The sequence below is a fragment of the Rhinoderma darwinii genome, chromosome 3, assembly GCF_050947455.1.
Source record: "Rhinoderma darwinii isolate aRhiDar2 chromosome 3, aRhiDar2.hap1, whole genome shotgun sequence".
Classification (NCBI taxonomy): Eukaryota; Metazoa; Chordata; class Amphibia; order Anura; family Rhinodermatidae; genus Rhinoderma; species Rhinoderma darwinii.
Window position 1 is genome coordinate 96565368 of NC_134689.1, and position 21735 is coordinate 96587102.

Sequence of the window (21735 nt, forward strand, 5' to 3'; positions counted from 1 at the left end):
CTTTTATCAGGCCCCTGCTGCCATGACACCCCATCGGAGGCCCGCGATTGCATTTGCCGGCCACCGATGGGTAAAAGAGGGAGCTCCCTCCCTCTCCAAATGATTTAAATGCTGCGGTCGGTATTGACCGTGGCATTTAACGGGTTAAATGGCCGCGATCTAAATAAACTTCGATCGTGGCCGGTGGATCAGGAGCCCGGATGTCATCAGACAGCTGAGCCTCGGCTCCAGCCTGCACGGTACATCCGTGCAGGGCTTAGACTGGGCCGCCGTGAAAAGGTGGCGGCCTAGCCTAAGGCCCCTTAGTGACCGCCGTGAAAATATGTATTGGTGGTCACTAAGGGGTTAAATTACTTCAGTTTCCTCAAACACTCCAAAAAAGCATACTTGCGGTTTAATTGGCGTCCTATGAAACTGTCCCCAGTATGTGTATGTCTGACATAGTGAAATTAGATTGTGAGCCCCATTGGTTACGGGAACTAATGTTAGTAATGACAATCTCTGTACTGCAGCGGAATACATTGGCGCTATATAAGTACCTGGTAATAGGTAGTAGTAATAATAAAATGTTCTTCTGTACACTCTGGAAAGTAACAATACATGATGCAAGATAAGAGATACATGTCGATCACTTAGATTTGTACTGTACATTGAGATATATCAGTTAAATCGCTGTTTTGAGCCAATTCTGTACTTTCATATGGTTTTGTGTGATTGCGGTCATTCTGTACTTTCTTTAACGTATGTTTTCAACATTGTCTTCTGAACACTCTTATAACCCTTCAAGTTAACGTTACAGTTATTGTGCAATCTATTCCGGGAAGAGCACCTACCGAGAAATCCATCCTCACGTGCATAACTAGAGCAGAACAAATTCACAAAAGTTATCTACACTAAGTGAAGAATATATTTGCATCTCTACTTTTTTTTTTCTCAGTCTACAAAAATGTACACCACCCCTCCATGTAGCAATTGCTACTACAAGTCAAACAATTCTGTACATTGCTCAATGTAAATGCACAAATCAATTGTTTGTTCTGTAGCAGCCAGAAATGATGCGAAGTAAAACTGAAATATTGTATGATGTTCTTCAGAGAGCTCTCCTATTGAATGGTCTTGTTACAATGCTGTTCTTCGCTCTCAGAAATGGAATCTTTCCTTGAACAGTGATTTTCCCTTTTAGCTGACCAAAAGAAAATCACTGTGACTGGTAAAATATTTCTTAACGTCTCCCATTAAACATCTTGCTTCCCCTTAAAGAAATGGTGGACACCAGCCAAAATTTCATACTAGATCATTTTCAATAGAGTACCCATATACATGCCCAAACCATATTATAGCTTAAAAAGGAAAGATTAAAAGTGGGCACTCAAATAAAAGGGCACTCAAGTTTGGTATAATGGTAAAGTAAAGTCAATCTTTATTAATGGAAAAAAATACCACACCTTAAAAACATTGAAAAAGCATATTAACAACATATAACACGTGTTTTATATATATATACGGTACCTCTCCTATATTAAACAGACATATATATAATGCATGTGTTATGTCTTTTTAATATAGGGGAGGTATATACATACTATATTATCCGTATATAATACTAGTATACCATCTTTTTTAAGGGGGGTTCTCGTTATTGTGATGGATCCCATGTTATGGAGTTATCTTTTTAAAATATTTTTAGTCCGTGGTCGTTTATTTTTTTCTTCATGTATGTGAATCAGCATTGAGCAACCATCGCTGTCAGAAGCCAACTGTTAATACTAATAATTATTACTTTACCGAAGCACAAATTTTTTTTTTTCAAAAGCCCGTTTCTGTATTCTTTTTGTATGGAGGTACGATGCATAACTGCCAGACTGATGGGAATCTTTCCAAAAGCAGGTCCTAAATTATCCCTTAACTACATTGACATCTCACTGAGAAGGTGCAAAAAAAAAAATTGCTTCTATGTCACCTAGCTAAAGCTTGAATACCATATCTGTAGAAGCACAAGGAGCCCGTATCCTTGAACGTATGGTTCTCCAAGGTGAATGACATCATCCTTCTAGAACGTGATCTTATCTCTTAAAGGCACGTCCGCCCCCTTCTGCTGCCACCTGGTTAGATTTTCAGGGTTCCTTAAAGTACATGGTACGCCTAGCCCAACCCTAATAGCACCCACCTGGCTCTGGAATTGACAAGTTCTCCTGCATTTTATGCCCTACCTGGCAGCCTCCCTCTTGTTCTCTCTATATTCTACTCTCTTTATTTTATCTGTGGTTCTTCTTTCCCGATCCTGCCCCTCCTTGTATCGGGCTGTTTTTTTTTCCCTCCAACTTTTTTACCCAGTTTGGACTATATGCTTGATGCCTACTGGTGCGGTGTTCAGGATACCACTTCGGCTCTTTCAACTGACCCTTTAAAGCAGCTCTGGATTACATTTTCGCTTATCTCTGGTAACCGTATACTGTAACGTTTCTGTGTGTTTTGTCATTGGGATGTCGCTGGAATTTTAATTCTGACCCCCATTTGCAAACATTGCTTTCAACCTCTGCCTTCTCTCACATACTTACTTTACACTAACTTGTAGTTTGTTGCCAGTTAAGGAACAACGAAATAACAACATGACTTCCTACCTAAATTTTAATGTTTAGGAGCCAAAGGCACCCAATTGATTATTTGAAAGAGAGAAAACTATTCAGATACATGCGTCAGAAAATTGCACCACTACTGCATCTAGGAAGTGTTCCTGGAACGGTATCTATGTAATCCTCTACACGATGCTTTATATAAATGCCACAGTACTTATATGCAGTTTTATATTCTGTGGATCTTCACCATTAAAACACCATTCCCTAAAATTTTAGCCACATTGTATGAATGGGATCTTCTAAAGCAACCAAAAAGCAAAATAACTAGTTTATGTGATTTGTACATAATCTCCACATGCAAAATCCTATACCTAATAAAAAAGCATGAAAGATCAGGTCCATTGATATCATCTTTATGTAACCCTCATAGACCTCCGACACCTTAGTCTTCCCTTTGCTATGGTGGAAATTAATTTCTCTACTGTACTTGTTCAAAATAGTGAGTAAGCAAATATAAGGCTACTTTGTGTATGGGTAGCTACACCTAATTCCATACATTTATTATTATTATTATTATTATTATTATTATTTTATTTTTTTAATACAAAGTGTGGGTGAGTAAACATAAAAAATCTGTCCTTTTAGGCCTCGTGCACATTTCCAACACCGTTTTCACGGCCGTTTTTGACGGATCCGTGTGCCCGTTTTAGCGGCCGTGTGCACTCCGTGTTTCCGAGCGCCGAGCATGGTACTGTCCAGGGTGCTGAAAGAGTTAATGGGCTGCACTGATCGGCTGTAACTCTTTCAGCACCCTGGACAGTACCATGCTTGGCGCTCAGAAAATAAAATTTTAGTGAAATAAAAAACAAAAAATAAGTTCATACTTACTTTCCTCCTGTCCGGCCTCCAGCGATGACGTTTCATCCATGTCACTGCTGCAGCCAATTACAGGCTGTAGTGGCGGTCACACACGTCAGGATGACGTCAGAAGGCCGGCCTCCAGGGATGACGCTTCATCCCACGTGACCGCCTCTGCAGCCAATGACAGGCTGCAGCGGCCTTTGCAGCCAATCACAGGCTGCCGCGTCATATAGGAAGGTCGGACTGGAGGAAGAAGAGGGACTGGTCACCAAGACAACGACCGGGTACGTATGAACTGCTTTTTATTTTATTTTTAATCCGCAGCCTCTTTTCTCTATCAGTGATTGATAGAGACAAGTGGCTGCCGATTAGTGTAATATTTCTGTAATGTATTTCAGCCCGCACGGCCGTTTCTAGGCTTGACTCCGTCAAACACGGACGGCACACGGATGTGCCTTCAGTTTTTTTGACGGCCCCATTGACTTGCATGGGCCTCACGGTCACGGAATCTCGGACCAAATTAGGACATGATCTACTTTGGATCGGAACGGAGCAACGGGACCGTCAAAAAAACTGAAGTGCGCATGGCCCCATTGAAATGAATGGGTCAGTGTGCTAGCCATCAGAAAAACGGCTAGCACCCTGAAGAAAAAGACTGAAGTGGGCATGAGGCCTTAAGATGACACTAGTATAACAATATTGGCTTTTAGAACGGTGAAAAATTTCTAGGTCATACATTGTAAGGTGGGTTGTGAGGACCTTGTATAAAAAGTTTTCCATTCTGATATTGGATGATTCACTTGTGTAGCGTGTACAGTGATAGATCATTCTAAAGGGTAGGAGGCCTCATTTGTGCGCCAGTGTCCCCCCAGAAAGGGAGCTTCCAGATCACGTTTTGTGAATACTTTATAAATGGACTAATTCATTGATGTGGAAGTTCCTGGTCTCTGAACAGTTTGTTAGGCAGAAGTTTGATGGCTAAAGTAAAAATAGAATTTGCACGTATCCGTTTTAGACCTCATTCAACAATCTATTGGGGAAAGCAGAGCCATGTTTGCACCAGATGTTGTACCACCTTCATTTTGATGGAGTTCAGGACCTTCTCTGTGGTTATGGAGTCTGGCTTCTTTGCAGAAGGGAAGGGGAAAATCCTGGACACGCGAGATAGGCAGCATTCTGCAGACAGAAAATCCAAATATCTTTTGGGAAGTCGATTTGCTGACTAAGACTATTTTACACAGCCATTGGGATTGAAATGTTATCAGATGGAGAGATCTGGGCACAGATGTGTAAGAGGTTCACCATTAAAACTTCCTACTTTACTGTACTTTGAGTACAGTAGATTAGGATCTGCTTATGTTATTTTTTTTATATTTTTCTCTCTTTTTTTTTTCTCTCTCTGAGTTCCTTGTGGTTAGAATTTTTGGGATGTCATCAGCAAAACAGCTGTTATCCGTTCAGGAAAAGGGGGACTTTGTATTTCTGCATCTTCCAGAATGCGGTCCACCCACTCTTAATACAAACCAACTGTCGTGGTGGTTAGAAGCGGGTCTTGCTCTGTTTCTTTTGGAGTAGACTAACATATTGGCAGCTGTTCACTGCTTAAACATTGTAAAGGGCTGAGCCTAGCATTCTCTCTGATGATTCATTGCAAATGTGATGTGGCAAGCACTCTATTATTTATTTTGGGGGCTGGTTTAGATGTTGAACGTTCTCAGTGTACCCATTGGTTACTGAGGTGCTTTTACACCTGGAGGCAGTGTGGTGCAGATGGGTATGGTTGTTGAAATGCAGTTTATGGCTGGGTTTTCATGTTGCGGTCAAATTGTGTGTTTTGTGGTTACGGGAAAAAAACTATTCTGAGGATGTGAACCCAGCCTATTGCTGAAAAGCTTTTACAGGTGAAACCTGTTAAAATCAAGTTTTAACTGACTGCAGGGCACACTACCGCCAGGTGTAAAGGCACCCTGAATGATCCTACCAAATGATCAAAACCACTTCTCTGTAATCTAATAATACAATACCTTCAGTCTCTGCTGTGCATTTTCCTTTCTGCATGTTCTGATGACTGCCATCTCCCTAGCTGTCAATGATTGCCGGAATCGCGGACCACACGGTTTATACATGTAATAAGCGCTAACACACTGGTCAACGAATGTCACTCTGCAGGGCAAAGGATGGTCTATATACTCAATCGAAAAATGGGATCCTGTCATAAAAAGCACAGACTGTAAAGGATCTGCCAGGCACAGCTTCTGTGTCAACGCCCATAGGTAATCAGTCTGCACCTGCTTCTATGTCTGTGAGACTGACTCCATCTTCCACCACTCAGGATGGCAGGCTTAGGAGTGGGAGAGCCTATCAAAGCCTGGCCAGACGGAGCTAGCTCCCGCCCACTGTCTATTTATACCTGCCTTTCATGTTCCTCCTTGCTTGTGATTCTTCTCGTTTGGTTTCCTGGCCCTGCTGCAGCTTCTTGAACTATTTGTCCCTGCTTCATATTGACCCTGGCTTACTGACTACTCTCCTGCTCTGCGTTTTGTACCTCCGTACACTCCTGGTTTGACTCGGCTTGTTCACTACTCTCCTGCTCTGCGTTTGGTACCTCGTACACTCCTGGTTTGACTCGGCTCATTCACCACTCTTGTTGCTCACGGTGTTGCCGTGGGCAACTGCCCCATTTCCCTTAGCTTCTGTGTACCCACGTCTGTTTGTCCGTCGTGCATTTATTGAGCGTAGGGACTGTTGCCTAGTTGTACCCCGTTTCCTAGGGCGGGTCGTTGCAAGTAGGCAGGGACTGAGTGGCGGGTAGATTAGGGCTCACTTGTCTGTTTCCCTACCCCCTGGTCACTATACAGACACTGATGAAAGGGAAAATAATCACATATAATATAATAATATTCTTATGGGCAAGATGTAAACAAAAGTTTGACACCTCTTCCTACGGTTATGGCAAGGGCTGGGGGCACAGCCGTATACAACGTTCCTTGTCCTACATCACAACAGACAACCAGGGTGCGCAACACATTCCAAACACTCCAATGGGCAATATACAATTGAAGAATTCAAGATGTACGCATCATGGCAACATAACATATTTAAAGCGATATATACATATTTAAAGGTACAGTGACATCATTTTACGTAAGGGGAGGGAACGTGCATCTTACAAAAAGGATTTGTACTAATGGCAAAACCCAGGTGGTGGTAGAAACATGATCATGTGACACATCAAATATCTGCTTCATTAATTTACTTGCAAATTGATGGATCCAGTTCACTCTAATGAAAAGAGGTAAAGGAAAATCTTTGTAACATGATCTACTTTGGCATATGGTTCTTTAAGACGTTTGACAAAATAATATGCTGCCAAAAGATGCATCTTGTCCTTTATAGTAGAATACAGTTCATATGTGCCATTCACATTCTGTTTCAGATGCAAATATTGGACAAGTTTCCAGTGGAAGGAGGGCAGAAGGATCCAAAACAAAGAATAATCCCATTCTTACCAGGTTTGTGCTACTAGAAGTTTCTTGTTTTAGAAAGGTTTTCCTTCATTCCCATAATGGGATCCCACTCAGAGCTAAACTACGACAGTGTGAGTAAAGCCTTATCAAACGGATTCTGTCACTCTTGGATAAAATAATGTATTTTTATTGAAAATTTATAACAATACAGCGATCATGCTTGAGGCTATAACCAAGAGCCTTGTGATTTGAAACACTTAAAGAGGACCGGTTACTAGGTCATATAAGTTGAACTGGTTAACTGACCTGAATAGCGCGGTCTCCCTGATTCCAGCACTGTTCTTTTTTTCTTGAACGTTCCAGAGATATGAACCACTGTTGTGTTGGCTCCCTATAGGCTAATTTGCTATAGTTCGCCAAAGGGGTGGAGCTAGCTTCCCTGGCTCTGATGCTGACCAATCAGCACGAGACAGTTTGACACCCCATTGGCTAACTACAGCAAATTGGCCTATAGGGAGCCAACACAACAGTCCGCTATATCTTTGGAAAGGGGTGATACAGTAAAAAAAAAAAAAGTTATCAGGAAGACGGCGCTATTGTTTCTGCAAAAAAACAGAAACTTTACGGAACGGAAACCAACTGCAACAAATGTATTACCATTGAAATTACTGGTAATGCAAACAGAAGCTATGGTCTTCGTTATTCGGTTCCTTTCCGACGAAAGGTCGAACGGAACCAATGAACAGAAGCCCAACGCTGATGTGAACAGGCCCTAAGAGTATGTCATGTTTGTGTAGATATCTGTAATAAAAAATATGCATGCGGTTCTGTTTCCCAGTGCCAGTCCTTCAGTACTGCTCACCACATCTAAATTTCTCTTACGTTTTAGAGACAGAAATATTAATGATTGTTTCCTCAGTAAATGAAGCTGCAGCCCTTCATATGTATTAATTCCCTTACTCTCCCTTTCCAAGCAGTCTACGTGGCAGCCATTATTGTCTAAATCAATGCAGACGTGAATACCATATGTACATCATGAAAGCCTGTGTCTGCAGTGCAATGATAGAATACAATTAGATAGAAGATTAGTAGATAGACTGGGAGATTATATAAGGATATTGCTGCTTGTTCTTTTCCCTCATATAATTAAAGTGACTCCAAACTGAAGCTTTGCTTTAACTGCTATTATGTATTTTACTTTAAAAAGTCATTCGCTCACAAATTAGAAAATATTCTTAGAAGCCAATGAATCCAAGTCCTGGTTTACAATTTCATTGTTCAGAATAAATACTTCTCCAAATGACTTAATCTGATTCTCATTACTGGGATGACCTGATACTGAACGTAATAACTGTGGAGCAGATACATTTATTAAGTTCTGGTTTCCTTAGAGCTCTCTAATTGACATCTGCTTCTAGTGAAGTCAATAGGAAGGAGAGGTATACCATGTTATGTAGAATGAAATGTCATTATGGCTTAAAACAATGTAATTGTGTAGTGTATTTTAGGATGTACATGTTCAACTGCCTTTTTCAGGAATCCTAAAGGGTTTGTTTCAACGGGATAACCCTTTCTCAAAAGGAAGCCGTCCCAGTGATCAGCTGATCATTACGGGTCCAGTTGCCTAATCTCCCCGGTAATCAGCTGATGTCACCTGGAACGGTGCAGACCGCCACACATTTCTCTTGCAATATTTCCCCTTATACAGTGCCCATTCAAATGGATAACCATGATTTGCAGTCATAGCAGACTAAAAAAAGAGGGGTCCTGAGTCTCTGATATCCGTCTCATCTACCATAATAGGACATACAGATGTGTCCACCATTAGCTTTTCTTGAATTTGGTTAAGGACTCCAATTTCTCATGAAATAAATTCAATACAATATCGCCACATTCTAGCAAACCTTTGACAGGCAGTAAACCACATCGCAACCACTGGGTGGCCACACATAGACAATCCTTTAATTTTGGATAGTATATTGTCAGAGAGCTTCACACCAACAGAGCAGCCTTAACTCTGTCAGATTTGGTCTTTCACACAATTTTGTGGCAGGTCACAAGTTCTCCTGCGATATCATCTGTTCACTGGGGGCTTCAGAAGCAGGACCGACGGCAATCATCTGATTGCCGGGCTGGCTTCATTTAAAAAAGGGGTTGTCATAAGGTAAATGTCTAAGTTTATCATCGTAATTTTTTTTTAAATATTTGCTCCGCTCTGAGCTGTTGCTGGGTCACGTTATCCTCACTCTGACTCTGAGTCCTACAGTGTCTACTGTAGGGATCGAAAGTTAGGGTCTCGGACACTGTAGGATTCTGAGTCCGTGAGGTGCAGGTGACCCATCGGCGGTTTGGAAAGGAGCAGCTAACCGTCACCAGGTAAGTTGATACACAACACTACATGTCACCACATATTAAAAAAAGGTGGCGTAGGTGGATCGGAGTGTTTCTTTAAGGTTACCTTCTGTTTTGTGTAAACTTTTTGGGCTTACGTGTTATCATTGTTTTTTTTTTAAATATTGTTACAATCTGTTTAAAGTATTCAGTATTTTTGACCGTTACATGTCCAACAAGTTTTTGAACATCTGAGCTTACCCTTGTTGATCCAGAAGAGTTATTATTTTTTTTTAAATTTTATTACATTAAAATTGTATTTTCCGAGCGCCGAGCATGGTACTGTCCAGGGTGCTGAAAGAGTTTACCGCCGATCAGTGCAGCCCATTAACTCTTTCAGCACCCTGGACAGTACCATGCTCGGAATCGGAAACACGGAGTGCACACGGCCGCTAAAACAGGCACACGGATCCGTCACAAGCGGCCGTGAAAACTGTGTCGGAAGTGTGCACGAGGCCTAAGGCTATCTTCACATCTGCGCCAGATGCTCTGTTAGTAACCTCCGTCGCAGTTCTGGCCCAAAATACCGGGGACAAATAGCTCAGCTTGCTGCACTATTGTGTCCAGTGAAACAACGGAGCAGAACAATGGAAACGCAGATGTGAACGAAGCCTTAGATGTTCTGTATCCTGCAGAACTGTGAATGCAGCTCTTGTTCAAACAAGTAAATTATATGTAAAACAATCTGTAAGTGAATTAATGGTTAAATTACCAAATTTCGGTACTTCCAGCATTAGGTTTAAAATCTTGTCAGTAATATGTATTGAAGGCTTTACTGGTGTAAAGGACTGGGGAAGACTTGTTCTTGAATGGTGTACATCTGCATAAATGTTCTGTAACTCATCAAAGGTACAAGGTCTTGTCAGCAGTTTTGGACTTTTTAATATCTGAATCGGCAATATTCCCATTCTGGAAATTCTGCAGAGCGCTGTTCCTGCAGCCAAATGTTTAATCATTTTGTATGGGCACTGACTGCACTTGATCTGACCCCTTTTCATGTTTTAGGTAAATAATTAATAAAAGTATTTTTTGTTAATAATGCAACTTATAATTATTTTCTAAGTAATGCTAAATGTTAAAGTATTGCCTTGCCTTGCCTTGCCTTGCTTTACGGCATCTTCATTATTCCTTTACGTTATCCTCCGTACAGCACAGAATGCATAACTAATGAAGAAGAAGAATCGGTATTTTATTCTATTTAGTTCTGTGCACACCGCTCCCCCACCTGCTACAGAATAGGATGCCATCTTTTTAGAACCAGAAGGCTCTCTTTGTGAGGAACATTTCCCCATAGTAGTGAATAGGTATTTCCGTTGTTTTGGCGGAATCAATAGCAGACTACTGCGCTATTGTTTCCGTAAAAAAAAACCTGCAATTTTCTAGAAGGGAGACAAACGGAAACCATTAGCAACGGAAGCATTACCATTGAACTCATTACTTTCAGTTTGCCTTTCTGTTGATGGGTTCCCCTGAGGGAAAGGTCTGACTGAATCCATCCATGGAACCTAATGCTGATGTGAACAGGCTCTAACATGTCTAGCAATTTGCATCAAATGTATCATTCTGTGTGTGTCATTGTGATACATTTGGCGCACTTTCCACCTGTTTTAATCTAGTTTTATCGTTTTGACACTATTACTAACTCTGCCCCAACACGTGTACAGTGGATGTAACTGTCCCCCACCCAACACCCCCATTATAACACAGGGTAAACCTGGATATCTTTTTAACACCCCCATTATAACACAGGGTAAACCTGGATATCTTTTTAACACCCCCATTATAACACAGGGTAAACCTGGATATCTTTTTAACACCCCCATTAAAACACAGGGTAAACCTGGATATCTTTTTAACACCCCCATTATAACACAGGGTAAACCTGGATATCTTTTTAATAGAGCATAGAGGATAAGTGGTTGCCAGATGCTTCAAATTTTCTTTTCCTGATTTTGTTTGGTTCCCCAAACGATGGCATCAGTGCTTTTGAATGCCATTTCAGTTCTTAGACTCACCCCTGGCACTGGCGCAATATTAAACAGGGCAGGAAGTGTCCAGTTTAAGAAGGATGATGAATGCCCTTCTAATAAATACTAGGCTGGCGTTTTCTGCATGTCTCATTCCCATGTCCTAAAACCACCCAGCAGTTCAGAAGCCAAGCAAAACAATGCAGTCTGTTCAGATTGAAAAGCCACAAATAGCTCCTAGAAAATAAATAATTTGTCTTCTATCTTCTTCTCTCCTTCCTTCCATAGACGCCACTGTCCTGTACATTAATTGATGTCCTTTTATTCTTTCGATAGCTCTTTTATTTAGTGAAAATTCCTCTCATATAAGTGCTTTGGTGTTGAGGACATTGAGCAGAGAGCTGCTGAAGTCAGTCTGTTGCCAAGGAAGTTGTATGGAAAAGAACACTGATCTTGTTGTATAGAGAGACAAATGTCCGTTCATTTAATAGCCTGTCCTCTGTGCAGCAGGTCGTTGATGTGTTAAAAAACAGAGGTCACCATATAGAATGACAAGGAGTCATTACAGAACCTTACACATGAAGTGCAACTTTAAATTCCTATTCATCATACAGAATAAAAGATCCATGTATTTAGCTGAATTATGAAATCTTCTCATTTAGTTTTAGCGATCCTTTACATAAAATAATGATTATCAGATACTGGATTATTATTCATTTAGCCTCACACCGGGCCGGCCTTAGGCTACAGGGTGCTCTGGGTGGAATTTCCCTTTGGTGCCCCCCACTCCACTGATCATTGTTAAGGGCATTTGTTTGTACTGTAAGGCCTCATACACACGACTGTAGCCATGTGCACGGCCGTGATTTTCGGGTCGGCCGTCAGCGGACTGTCCGCCACGAGACGTCCCACAAATCACGGGCCGTGCATATGGCCGCGGCCATTATTTTCAATGAGCCCAGACCGCAGAACATGGCCGTACTGACGCTTGCCCGTTCTTTCTGCGGTGCGGGCTCCCGGGCCATGCACAGACCGTGGAAACCACGGTCGTGTGCATGGCCCCATAGGAATGAATGGGGCCGCAATTCTCCCGTGGATTTTCGGTGGAATTGCGGCCTCAAAAGCACGTTCGTGTGCATGGGGCCTAAGGCCCTGTTCACACAGTGTGCGTTTGTCACTACGAAAAACGAGTAAAAAATGCTTGGTTTAGGCTTCCCATTGACCTCAATGGTGTAGCACGCCGTTCGTGTACACGACTCGTTTTTTTTAAAAAATGTGTTGCGTAAAAAAAGCGTTCGATCAATTCTATGGCACGTAAAAAGCTCCAAAAATGTGCCAAAAACTTGCCTAATTTCTATAGTCAATCGAAGTTCTGATTGAACAGCAAAAAAACACACCAAAGGCGTGCAAAAAACGCGATGAATACGCATCAAAAACAACTGCAGTTTCAAAAGCGCTTTACAAAAACACTAGTGTTTTTAACATGTTGAGGCCGGATTCACACGAGCGTGTGCACTTGACAGCTGCGTGTGACAGCCCCGTATGATGCGCGGCTGCGTGATTTTCGCGCAGGCGCCATCATTATGACACTCCGTTTGGATGTTTGTAAACAGAAAAGCACGTGCTTTTCTGTTTTCATTCATCCTTTTCACAGCTGTTGCGCGAATCACGCTTGTCCCACGGAAGTGCTTCCGTGTGGCGTGCGAAATACGCCCTAAGAACGGACATGTCGTGACTTTTTCGCTGCGGACTCACGCAGCGTAAAAATCACGCACCTGTCTGCACGGCCCCATGGACTAATATAGGTCCGTGCGACGCGCGTGAAAATCACGCGCGTTGCGCGGACGTATATCCCGTTCGTCTGAATAAGCCCTTAGGCTGAGTTCACATGGGGCGGATAAGCTTCTTAAAAGCACGCAGCGTATCTGCCCTGTGCGCTGCAGGGAATTCTGGGCTAAAAACCGCACCAAACTGTGGGACCGTTTCTCACCCGGAATGTCCGCTGCGAAAACTGTAGCACTTAGCTGGCCTACTTGCAGGCCGGCCTCCTGGGATGACCTCTCATCCCAGGAGACCGCTGCAGCGGCGGTCAAATGGGATGAAGCGTCATCCCAGGAGGCCGGCCCTCTGACATCATCCAGGTCGGCCTCCTGGGATGACGTTTCATCCATGTGACAGCCGCTACAGCCTGAGATTGGCTGCAGCGGTCCCAGGAGGATGAAACAGAGATTCCTAGGTAAGTATAATATATTGTTTTTTCCTGAGTTACGTTTTTTGCGGCGGGAGCGCTGCGAAACCGCCGCAAAAAAAGGCAACAACTGCTATTTGTTATCCTGCAACAAATAAGCAGTGTTTATGCAAATACAATTGACATGCTGCAGAAGAAAAACTCTGCGCCGCAGGTCAATTTCTGATAGTTTTTTCCACTCATAAAAAAAAAAAGTAAATAGCCAAAATCGCTGTCTTTTGTTCACATTCGCTCTAAAAATTTTTAATAAAAAGTTGCATGTACCAAAATATTGTATTAATAAAACCTACTGCTCGTCCCGCAAAAAATAAGCCCTCACACCGCATGTGCAGCATGTAATGGGGAGGTCTGCAGAAACCCTGGGGCACTTTACATTTTTTTTTCTACCTCCCACCGTTATTTAGATATCGGTGACGTTATATTTGGCGCCCGATATTTAAATAACCGCCTGAACAGTCAATGGGGCGTGTACTGTCAAGGGGACGTGTTACTATGGCTATGACACTGTCCAATCAGATATGGACAGTGCCACAGCATGAGAGAGTGTGCGATTAAACTTCCTGGGGGAGACCCCATTTGAGACACACACTTCCATGCTATAATTGTCTGTATAGACCAGTGGTTCCCAACTGGGGTGCCGCGAGAACTGTCCAGGGGTGCCGCGACACTCTGCTCATCCACTGCAAAAAAAATAAAAAAAATGTTTTTGCTACAAGCTCCTAAAGGAATTTTGAGGCAGATTTTTAGTTTCAGCCTTACAAAAAAACGCTGTGTGAACATACCCGAAGAGTGTAGTGCTTGTTTTTAGCCACTTTTTGTCGTTTTGTAAACGATTTTTGGTAGGGGTGCCCTGAGAATTTTTTTTTTTCCTGGGGTGCCTCAAGCCTGAAAAGGTTGGGAAACGCTGGTATAGACCGTACAGCAGGGTGTGTGCTCTTTATGGCTGCTGAAATTGAGTCAATTGTTAGAGAAATGTCAAAGATTACAGGAAGTGATCCAGTACAGCCCCTACTCTCAGACACCAGTGATAGGCAGGTGAGATGCCTGCAGATAGGCCTACAGATAAGGAAATGCATACATACAGGCCTTTTCTAGGCCTCTAACTGTACAATAGAGTGGTCATTCACTTGTCCACAATAATAATGATCTTTTGATGACTCAGCTTTGCTGTATAGATTGGGAAAGAACGAGCAGACAAGAAAACAAGAAGTGTCCACCTATTGTTTGGCAGTGTAAAACTGGAATATTTCAAGATTATTTTTTTTAAAATGTTTAGAATAAAAACCTGATTTATATAATGTAATTTTCTAATCTAGGCTAAATTATAATCCAATCAAAGTTAATCAACTTTGATTTGATGATAATTATGCTTAGATCAGCGTTCAGGAAATCACAAGAGCTGCAGGAGATCAAGCCGTCCGATGAGCCAACTGACGGATTTCACAGGAAACAGCATTCTGCAGCCTGCTGCGTTTCGGAATACATGCAGGCTGTAGAACAAAATGGTTCCGAATTTTTCATTAAAAAAACAATTACCAAAAATTTCTTTTAGCCCAAAATACATCTTTAAATAGGACCAATAGCTGTTGCTATAGTATTCGTATTGCTTTCTAATATAAAGTAAGGAAATTGCAATTCAATGTATAAGGCTGTTATTAATTGCATCACGCCCCAATTGTTAATTTCGTTGTTTTTACATTGACTTCAACAAAAAACAGTCAGATTATTAGTATTTTTTACAGAGTAGCATACTGTAGCAGATAACGTTACACTGCTTACCATAAAAATAGTTTCCTAACAAAACAGAGATTGACTTATGCCAATTGATAGCATTTGTCATCAGAAAAATCCCATTGAAATAGTTTTTCTGTAAAAACAGGATACAATAACCTAAGAAGTTATTCGTTTTAAAGGGGTTGTCTGGGATCAACAAAAAATAGGCCAAAGGAAATGGCATTAAAGAAGCATTACTTAGTTTTCTAAACTCCCGGACGCTCCTGTATTGATGTGATGTTATCGCTGCAGCTCCGTAGACAAAGATCGGCGGGAAGCATAAGAGTGGCAATGCTGGAGTGGCAGGGGGGGGGGGGGGGGGGTTTAAGAGATAAGTAATGCTGCTTTAGTATTCTATGCCACCCGCCCCCATCCCCCGGCCTGTTTTTTCTTGATCCCATAGAATTCCTTTAAACACAGTGAAATTTAAAGTGTTAATGTGTTATGTATGGGGATGAGCGATCGTTACTACGATCGTTCGTCCCCATATGTTTTGATAAAGTCGGCAGCACATCTCCCTGTTTTACTCAGGAGATGTGCTGCTGACGACAATAATATTTATTGCTGCGTAAGCAATATGATCAGCCGATGAACGAAAATTTGCTCGGTTAACGGCTGATCGTTGCCCTGTTTACTCAGGACAATGATGCCTTACTTTCATTTCAACTAGCTTTCCATAGATTAATAGTACAGGCTAGATAAAAAAAAAGCTTTGTAATATCACATTACAGAAAAATGCCTCTTTCTTCCTTTATCAGACTCTTCTTTTCCATCCCCTGCCTCATGCACTGATCGTTCACTCTTAATTCACTGCTAAAACCTGTCTTTAGTGACGCAGTGATGAAGGTTTATCAACCTCACTGAGAGATCAGGTTACAGATGCTGCCAGAAGATGTCTATGGAGGGGGAGGAGGGAGAGGAGGGGGATGCTGCAAAGGGAGAGGTAAAGCTACACACAGATGCTGCTGCTTCTAGTAAGTCTCCTACTACCTCACCCCAGTGCTGGACCCACTGGACCCACTGTAATACTGCTCATTGTTCCTGTATAATTTCCTCCATGCTGCTGCTGCTGCTACTACTACTACTACTCTGTGTGGATGTGTGTCTGAGAGTGATAGGGGAGCAGGATCTCCTCTTCTCCCTGTGCAGTGTATGAGTGACTTCACAGAAGCTAATCTTCACCCCCTCTGGAGCTGTGTTCAGGGACAATGTCCCGTCTACAGGCTCCATGTCACATTGTCCAAACTGTCGAAAAATGTAGATACAAGTGATGTAAGGGTCTGAAATAGTTATTCCTCATGTGTACATTCACACAAACACACGCACAAAAGATGGCTTATTATGAAATGTCATCTGAAGCGATTTTTTAAATGGTGCATTAACCCTTTGCAAGATCACATACAACTGCTCTCAGAGGAAGGAAGAATTAAAGAGACTCTGTCACCAGATTATAAGTGCACTATCTCCTACATAATCTGATCGGCGCTGTAATGTAGATAACAGCAGTAGTTTTTATTTTGAAAAACGATCATTTTTACCTGCAAACGCTGATGCTGCTGCAGAATCAACTGTAGCCTCTGGTGCCGATGTGGCCGTCACGATGCAGGACCTGTGAGTGACGTCACAGATCTGCACTGCCAGAAGCTGGGCGTTCTGAAGAGAAGTGGATGATACTTCTCTTCAGAGCGCCCAGCTAGTGAAAGTATTAAAAACGCCCCGACGTACGCACATAATACACACCCACTTGGACTTTTACTTTTAAACACACCCACTTGGACTTTTGCAAGCCTCATTTGCATAACTACAAAAATGGTCATAACTTGGCCAAAAATGCTCGTTTTTTAAAAATAAAAACGTTACTGTAATCTACATTGCAGCGCCTATCTGCTGCAATAGCAGATAGGGGTTGCAAAATCTGGTGACAGAGCCTCTTTAAGCATGTCTGGCAGCAGCTTTTCTCAGTCTTTTTTTGGGTTGTTGGGAAAGATAGCTGACCTCATTTACCCGTCTAATAATTGTCCATAAAGTGGATGTATTAGATCTTCCCAGTTGTGCAGGAAACAGTTTAAAACCCTCAATCGCCACTTACTATGCCATCAGCAATTTCACACCTCATTCTGTTTTTTCCTGATCTCTGAATCCTTTCCCAAACAATCTGCTATACAGATAAATACATACTATTTCTCTCCCATTCCAGCTGTCTGGATGCCTGTTGTGCTTTGAGTGTTGTCTCCATGCCACCAAAGAGCTAAAATGTTACTTTTAAAGTTGACCTCATCTGATCTACTAGGGGCTCGTTCACACAAGCTTATAAAGATTCTACTAAAATATGGTTCTGAATGCTGATGAAGATGTTTAATTCATAATTGGCTCCATATTTGTCCCCATATTGTGTCTTTGTTAAAGGGGTTTTCTGGGAACCTTTAAAATGCTGGCGGTAGGCAGGGGTTTTGCTAAAGTAAAAAAAAGTAATACTTACCGTGTAAATCCCCTGCCGCTCTACAATGTTAAAGCTTCTGACTTCTGTCCATATATGGACAGTGATGTCAGGGGCTTCGCCAAGGGCTCAATGTCCTGCCAGAGCGTTGTCCCCATGACCAGAGTTCCCGGCCCAAAAGGGACTCCGTCATTGTAGCTCCCGACCTCACTGTCCATACATGGATATTGACGTCATGAGTCTCCCCGGGCACAGGTAGCGCTCTGCCTGGGGGAGTTCAGACGACGTGCCCCACTGTATGCCTATACAGTTTTATATGTCGCTACCTCCTACGGAAGGAAAAAACGTAATGTGAATAAGGGCCTTAGTCGAGACAACGGTGACTCTTTAAGACACTTAGGTGCAAACCATATTGCTGTGATTTCCTTAGGAAAGAGAAGTTCTTGGATCAGAACAAAAAATAAAAGTATTTTCCTGGGCTGATTTTAGTTATTTGCATTTATAACCTCCATAATGAAGAAACCAGGTTTGGCTGGAAATATGAAGCATTCGTATATTCTATCCATGACCCCTGGGTGTTTGAGTCTGGGGAGATGACATTATTTGACTTCGTTTTGGGAGGGAAGGTGAAATTAGGACACAGCACTTCCGTTCTCCTGACCTGATAAAACGTATGGAAAACATCTGCTTGCTATAGAAATGCTCCCACAGCTTTATATTAATCATACTGAAGCATCCACTTCTTTAGGGCAGTGATCAAATACAGAGCTTCACTTTTAATTCCCACAATACAACAACACGTTTAGTTGCCGTTTTATTTGTTGATAAGCACAGGAGACGTGCTCTGATGGGCCTGGCTAATGTACATTTTACATATGTGTCTTCTAAATAGATCATTTTTGGAGTCCATGTCTGGGCCAACTGAGATCATTGTATATTATTTTTACATATGAAATAGAAATTTAGGAACTGAGATTTTGAGCACAGCTCCACTTTTAGAGTTCATGGAGATGACTTCATAGTTCATGAATGTCTATACATGTCTAGCAAAATTATACATGTTACGGTTTAGATGTCAGAGATATCTACAGAGATTTATTACACTTTAGAAAGCTAGAAGATTCCAATAGTACAATAAGAACATTTTTTGTTTCTTGTCTTATTTCCACCTTTGTAATAATGGTTAAAAGTGAATCTCTGGAAGGATCTTCTAGTTTACATAAAGATAATAAAAAAAAAACGCAAATACATTCCTCAACATTGCAGGAAAAGTAGAGGGAAAGAAAAAACTTGTTGATGGGGCGCTCCCGTGCTGATGTAGATTCGTAGTTGGGTTTCAGGAACAATTGTTTTATTCATCAGAGTTTAAAAGCAAACACTGCAACTCGTTTCGACCCCGCACCGAAAGTGTATTTATGATGTGATTAGATGTGATTTTAGACCATGTTCTATGCCTGACGAAGACCCCGGCGCGGGGTCGAAACGTGTTGCTGTGTTTGCTTTTAAGCTCTGATGAATAAAACAATTGTTCCTGAAAACATCTATGAAGCTATATCTGCACGGTAGTGCCCCATCAAGGAGTTTTTTCTTTTTCTCTACTTTTCTTGCAATTATTGGGCACTGGGAGGATCCTCATTCAAGGAACCAGACACACAGAGTCAACTTTAAGACTTTATATCATTATTAATGATATAGAGGAAGGGATTAATAGCACTATTTCTATTTTTGCAGATGACACCAAGCTATGTAATATAGTTCAGTCTATGGAAGATGTTCATGAATTGCAGGCAGATTTAAACAAACTAAGTGTTTGGGCATCCACTTGGCAGATGAAGTTTAATGTAGATAAATGTAAAGTTATGCATCTGGGTACCAACAACCTGCATGCATCATATGTCCTAGGGGGAGCTACACTGGCGGATTCACTTGTTGAGAAGGATCTGGGTGTACTTGTAAATCATAAACTAAATAACAGCATGCAGTGTCAATCAGCTGCTTCAAAGGCCAGCAGGATATTGTGGTGTATTAAAAGAGGCATGGACTCGCGGGACAAGGATGTAATATTATCACTTTTCAAAGCATTAGTGAGGCCTCATCTAGAATATGCAGTCCAGTTCTGGGCTCCAGTTCATAGAAAGGATGCCCTGGAGTTGGAAAAAATACAAAGAAGAGCAACGAAGCTAATTAGGGGCATGGAGAATTTAAGTTATGAGGAAAGATTGAAAGAATTAAATCTATTTAGCCTTGAAAAAAGACGACTAAGGGGGGACATGATTAACTTATATAAATATATTAATGGCGCATACAAAAAATATGGTGAAATCCTGTTCCTTGTAATACCCCCTCAAAAAACAAGGGGGCACTGCCTCCGTCTGGAGAAAAAAAGGTTCAAGCTGCAGAGGCGACAAGGCTTCTTTACATTGAGAACTGTGAATCTATGGAATAGTCTACCGCAGGAGCTGGTCACAGCAGGGACAGTAGATGGCTTTAAAAAAGGGTTAGATAATTTCCTAGAACAAAAAAATATTAGCACCTATGTGTAGAAATTTTTCCTTCCCTTTTCCCTTCCCTTGGTTGAACTTGATGGACATGTGTCTTTTTTCAGCCGTACTAACTATGTAACTTGGGAGGCCGGGAGACCACGCTGACACAGGGGTCTATTACGACTCGACATGCTTTAGGGTATGTTCACACGCACTAATTACGGATGTAATTCGGGAATTTTTGCCCCGAATTACGTCCGAAAATAGTGCCTCAATAGCGTTGACAAACATCTGCCCATTGAAAGCAATGGGCAGACGTTTGTCTGTTCACACAAGGCGTATATTTACGCGCCGCTGTCAAATGACGGCGCGTAAATAGACGCCCGCGTCAAAGAAGTGACCTGTCACTTCTTTGGCCGTAATTGGAGCCGTTATTGATTGACTCCAATGAATAGCAGCGCCAATTACATTCGTAATGGACGCGGCGTTAAAGCGCCTGCACATGCCGTTACGGCTGAAATTACGGGGATGTTTTCAGGCGGAAACATCCCCGTAATTTCGGCCGTTACGGACGCTGTCGTGTGAACATACCCTTAAAGTTGAGTTGTGCCGATCATCTAGCACAACTCCACCAGGTGAGTCTATTGCGATTCACCTGCTGTTACCTGCACTCACACCAAACGTTATCACTTTAGAAGAGTGCCTTATCTTTCCCTTTTGTATCCTTCTCTATAAATTCCTCAACATTGAAATTGCAACACCAAGAAGGGTAAGCTGTAAGTTTATGCAAATTGAAGAAGTAGGAGATGTCGTTAATATCTGAAAATGATCAATATTTTCAAGCACCTAGCTCCAATGTGTGGTATGTGGGAGGGGCATAAAAGCCAGATTGCTAGCAAAGTTTTTTTTAGCCACATGAAACCTCAAAAATCAGATCAAGTGGTGTGGGATGATTGTGCGATGCCTCCTGTTCATCGACGTGCCACTTGTCGCAAACTGAGAGGGACAGAATCCTTGAACTGTGAGACTTGGTTTATCACTTCGTCAGATCGCTACATGCCTAGGCCGACATGTCAGCACTGTTCAACGTTGTGTGTCCCGGAGGTTGGGACAACAACGAATGGGAATGACTGCAAGAGGTGCACGGAGGCGTACCTCTGCACAGACGGATCATCTGATTGGAAGAATAAGGCATAGTGATCCATTCTGTACTGCAAGTGAAATTGGACATCACATCCCAAGCCTAGGACGGCAACCAGCATCGACACAAACCATCAGAAGGCGTTTGCACAACGTTGGGCTACGAACAAGACATCCAGGTACAGGTGTTCCATTGACTACACGCCACCACTTTCACAGGCTATCATGGTGCACAGCAAGACGGCAATGGGGGCTGGAATGAAGGTCTATCTTTTTCAGTGATGAGTCCCACTTTTGTCTCTGTCACAATGATAGCCAGAGATCGGTCTGGAGACCATGTGGGCAACGCCATACAGAGGCTTTCACAAGAGGACATCACACTGTTCCTACTC

The 21735-nt window shown here is 42.1% G+C and overlaps 1 protein-coding gene across 2 annotated transcripts in view; it reads left to right on the forward strand.

Moving 5' to 3' along the window:
* The window catches only part of SH3PXD2B (SH3 and PX domains 2B), a 192567-nt gene that overhangs the window by 67180 nt on the left and 103652 nt on the right, over window positions 1–21735 (forward strand). For both annotated transcript variants that reach the window (XM_075856500.1, XM_075856501.1), the window contains exon 3: window positions 6874–6949. In XM_075856500.1, the coding sequence (XP_075712615.1) occupies window positions 6874–6949 (76 nt within the window). The remainder of the gene's footprint in view (window positions 1–6873; window positions 6950–21735) is intronic.